The 5,335-nt window shown below is 34.0% G+C and overlaps 1 protein-coding gene across 1 annotated transcript; it reads right to left on the reverse strand.

The window, feature by feature from the left end:
- Positions 1–646: 646 nt before the first annotated feature.
- On the reverse strand, positions 647–4,773 carry LOC132170037 (cysteine-rich receptor-like protein kinase 44). The gene is made up of 7 exons (XM_059580956.1): positions 4,023–4,773; positions 3,059–3,199; positions 2,407–2,525; positions 2,082–2,292; positions 1,712–1,946; positions 1,109–1,259; positions 647–955 (listed from the first exon to the last, which is right to left on the reverse strand). Exons 1-7 carry the CDS (start codon positions 4,771–4,773, stop codon positions 647–649), a joined length of 1,917 nt encoding a protein of 638 aa, XP_059436939.1.
- Positions 4,774–5,335: the final 562 nt, after the last annotated feature.

Consider the following 5,335-nt stretch of genomic DNA (forward strand, 5'->3'; position numbering starts at 1 on the left):
TAATTTCTTCCTTTGGTGATGACACAATAGAAAATATTCACCAAGCCTTGTTGTCGTCACAAAACATGCATCTTGATGCACCAAAAGTTAAAACTATTATGTCCATAAGCTCTGATACCAATTTGTTGTAGAAAGAATCGCTTAAGAAGTCCATCAAGAGCATATTAATATACATGTTAAAATATCACTTTAACTCAAAAGCTTAAGCTAATGAGTTTGGTTCCAGTTATATATATTAACTACACACTTTAATTTGTATTTTTTTTCTTCAATGTAAGACTTGACGCAAACATGTGTACTCAAAACAAACTAGACTGATAGGGTGATTGGTGGGTTTGAGAGGGAGAGTTTTGGTGCGGAATGGGTACAAAAAAAAAAGAGAGAGAAAAGAGCCAAGAAAAAAAATAAAGAATTTCCTATTTAAATTAATGAAATGTGGCTATGAAGAAGGAAAATAACACAATATCATTGATAACTCATTCTATTTTATCATCTTCAAAATAGAACTCTTAAAAAATAAAAATAAAAAATAAAAAAATAAAAAAGAAGCGTAGGTAGTATTTTTGTATTTCAAAACAAAAATTGTAAAACATTTCTTCCATCAAATGCTAGTAAGCATATATTTCAATAATTGAAGCCTCATTTATCAAGGCTGGGACAGAGCTAACACTAACGGATCTGATTCTGTAACCTCTAAGCTATTTTGCGATTGGGATGATATGTCTGGTCTAGTGCTGCTGTACATGAGAAATGCGGGTTTTGTTGGGACTGATAGAGTGAGGGAGTAGCTACTAAGCATGAGAACGACTGAAGCAATTGTTGGTCTCTTAGCAACATTTTCTTGAACACATAGTAACCCAATGTGAATGCATTTCATTATTTCAGCTGTTGAACTGGAGCTCAATGTGGGATCTACAAGATTTGAAACTGTCCCCTCCCTCCAATTTTTCCATGCCTGCAAAGATAATTTAAATGACTAGACATTATATAGGAGAGACTACTCTTTTACATTGGCAATATCATTTGAAAAGAAAAGACAATGACAATATCATTTGCATCACTAGCCACAGTTTGAAAAATAAATGTAGACAAAGATAATTACACTTACAAAGCTTAGAAGGCCTTCTACATTTTCTCCTTCAGCAAAAGAACTATTTTTTTGCCCACTTATTATCTCCAAAACTAAAACCCCAAAACTAAATACATCGGACTTTACTGAAAAGTATCCACGCATTGCATACTCCGGAGCCATGTATCCACTGCATGTAGACATCAATAATATTAGTTTAATTAGAATTCTATCAAAGCTTTTTCATATGTGCTAAAATTCATTGAATTCTTAGGATTTTTTCCATATTGTTTCTATGACACAAATAACTCATAGTATTACTTTATGAGTAATATATACACTACACTTTTATTCAACCTTCTATCTTACTTTCCTAATGTCTCACTTATTTTAGTCACCCATTGGATCTATATATATATATTAACGAGAGTAATACTACATTCTATACCCCTATTCCATTAAGCTGATATGACAATGCCCATAAGCTCTTGGATCACTATCACATTAACATAGTAGAATAAGGGTGTAGTATTTAACATTATTCTTTTAACAAATGATTGCTTAGCAGTGTCACATAAGCAAAAAGGGATAAAAGTGTAGTGTATTCTAGTTATTACCTCTAACCAATGTTAATATACTTACTAGGTTCCAATGATTTTCTTTGTATTGCCTTGAGTTTGATCTAACAATCTTGCTGTGCCAAAATCGGAAATCTTAGGATTCATATCTGCATCTAACAGAATATTGCTAGCTTTGAGATCCCGGTGAATAATACGAAATCGAGAATCTTCATGAAGATAAAGAAGCCCTCGAGCAATTCCCTCTATAATTTTGTACCGCCTATCCCAATTCAATATTTGGGCACGCTTGATTGGATCTACAAATTCATGCAAGCATGCTTTTTTATTAATTAAGAGCGCATATATATGTATTGAAGACTAGATGCTTCAATTAGAAAGAAATTATTGTGAATTGAATAAAATCTAATATTTAAGTTGAAGTGCAACCATACCAAATATGAAGTGATCAAGGCTTGCATTAGGTACAAACTCATAGACCAAAAGCCTCTCACTTCCTTTCAAGCAAAACCCTAAGAGCTTTACCAGATTTCGGTGCTGAAGCCTAACCACTAATTGGACTTCATTCATAAATTCTAGATCTCCTTGCCCTGATCCGCTAGATAATCTTTTAACAGCTATTTCTTGTCCATTTGAAAATCTACCCTGAAAAAATCAAATATCTCGTGATATATCGTATGCAACTCTCATGAATTCATAATTTTAGACTTAACATCTTATTAAAGATGATATGCTCTTCCATTCATAACGTCACATTACCTTGTAAACAACACCAAATCCACCTTCTCCAAGCTTATTTGCAGTAGAAAAGTTCTCCGTAGCAACTTTAATCATGCTGAACTTGATTTGCAATGATTCAGCATTACTCATTTCATCCACTGCTTCATATGAGCAAGTCAATACATCTGAATTAGATTTGTGCATTAATTGCCCAAGAAAGAGTAATGCAATTGCTATTTGATTTGTTCATACAATATTTTACATCAACAACGGGCTCAACAGAAATGACTTTTGAAATTCTTTCTTCCAAACTGCAAATGCTACAAAAATTGTCTTCTAATGTAATACTGTTCGTTTTTGTTTGAGAAGTGATCACAAAGAAAACTCATATCTTTACAATTAGTTCCATAATTTCTAGAAAAAAAAAAAAAAAAAAAAAAAAAAAACTGATTTAATGTCTACTAAATGCATGGTATCTATTTTATTTTAAAGTAATAGACAATCCCAAATTATGTCATATTCTAAAAGAGGCAAAAATTAACCCTAAATATGCAATTACTTATTTACACAAGTATCCTTTAGTACGTAAAGTACTAGCATATACATCAACTACAGCACAAATTGTCTGAATGCATGTGGCATTTTTTCTTACTTATAGAAATGATATGGTTAGCAACAAGGAAAGATAGACCAATTTCTGACTTACGTTCATCTTTCTCCCTTGGCTTTCTCACTCTTAAATAGAAGGTGTAGATACAAATGATTAGTAAAACAGGAACAACAGTAGGCACAGCTATAATGACTGCAGTTTTAGATGAGTGACGTTCCTTTCCTGCAAACACCACAACTCTGCTTTTATTACAACATTTCTTCCAATGGATATCGGGAAAAACTTATCGTAATTAATAAGTGAAGTCCAACACATAAAATGCTTAATTGAAATGGAAAGTGAGTTATGTAGACAAGATTCGAATTCAAGACTTTTGTTTTGATACTTTATATGTTAAATCACCATTTATTTTAAAAATTAAAATTGATAAAAAATAATAAATTTAATCATTTAATCAATACTCTAAGAAGCAGTAGAAATAGAAGTGGATGTTAGATAATACACATAGTAATGACATGAGTGAATAGTTGATATGGCATAATTATTTGACCCGAACCCATTGACTACTTGACTTAGGACTTTAGATTAAGCTAACAGATAACCAAATGGGGCTAAATAGTATAGGCCATTTTGGTGTATATATAGTATAACCAAATGGGCCTATGGCCTATACTATAGTATAGGCCATAGGCAATTTTGGTGTATAAGATCAATGACTTATATGATCAAACACCTCGTGAACATAAGAGATCCATAATCTTGTAAAAGTGTTTTGAAACATTGATCCAACTCCTTGTTTATTATATGCATGTGTTTTCCTATATATGAAAATAATTAACCCAGTGCAAAAAAAAAAAAAAAAAACAAAAACAAAAACAAAAAAAGGAACAATGAATCTACCTATTATACTATCAAACATATATCGCATGTCATGGATATTGGTAAAAGCAGGGGGCATATAGAACATATTTATAATTGGGAGGTTACTGAAAAAATAAGATAAACTTTTCTTCTAAAGCGTGAAGCATGAATAGTAGTACTATACCTTCTGAAGATGTCGTCTCAGCTGCAGGGTCATAGAAACTGTATACCTCGTACCTTAAATCACAGCTGGGTGCTATATATCTCCCTCCCTGCTTTCCATCACAACATTTTGGAATATATTCCGCTGCCTTCCTCAGGCAGTTGCTGCATTCCAGCTCGTCCAAATCAGGGGTGCACATCAAAAGTGCATGTATTGTTTCAAAATCTGGGGCAGCGGCGCTTCCCACAGCAAACTTGCGAGTAGAACTTCCTGATGCAGCGCGGATTCTTAGCCTATCTAACAAGGGTTTTAGCACCTTGTTGAACCCTTCTACGTCGGACACGTTCTTTGTGTTGTAATAGGCAGATAAAGGGCTATCTTCCATAACACCAAATATGAGTTTGTTCGAATATCTCACCATACATGTTGTGAACCATATGATTGCCTCCTTCTGGTTGGGACAATAGTGTAAGAGATCGTGACTTGACTTGTTGACACAACTTCGGCATTCCTCCGTAGAGATATCTCCTCTACAAAGTGCAATCGCGTTGGCTTTTTCAGAGCCTTCTCCGGCGGAGAAATTGTAGAACCCGTAATCTATTTCGGTGTTGGAAGACATGGAAGCCAGGAGGGTGTTGAGGTTTGCCTTGTAGGTACTGTTACTTGTGTAGTTACCAGTTTCAAAGCAGAAGTAAGGGTCTTGGGCAAACGTGAGAGCAACAGCATGGAAGAGAATGAAACAGAAAGATAAAACTAGTCTTGAACAACACATGATCTTCGTTGATGTTCCTCTTTGCAGTACGTTTGGGAAGTTTCAATCTCGGAATCTATATGATCATCATTCCGGAAATTGTTATGGAGGAAAGGAACGATGGACTTTATCGGAAACTTATACTGCTTCTATATTCAATATTTCAGGTGGCAAACACCAAAGTCCACGATATAGAAAATTTCGAATGGCTTTTTGCCTTAGGAAGTAGTTGGCAAAAAGTACATGCAATTAAATTTATTTTTTTATTTTTTTATTTTTTTCCATTTTCCATTTTGTGTTTCACAAATAGAGAGACCCATTAATATTATAATTAGAGTAATGTTTTACTACATTTTTTGAAATTGATCTTGAGACGTTTGTTTTGAGTACAAATGGGAAATCAGAGAATCTAATCCTTAGTGGATAGCTAGCACATCAGTGTCACTGCCTGCCAAACACGAAATTTTGCCATTCATGTCATAAGTTTTAAGATATCTACATCATCACATGGGGACAGAATCAAGAGGACATCATCAATCGCGATCAGCGACCGGGATCACCATTTTCGCTGACTCTAGAATTC

This window comes from Corylus avellana, chromosome ca2, assembly GCF_901000735.1.
Source record: "Corylus avellana chromosome ca2, CavTom2PMs-1.0".
Lineage (NCBI taxonomy): Eukaryota > Viridiplantae > Streptophyta > Magnoliopsida > Fagales > Betulaceae > Corylus > Corylus avellana.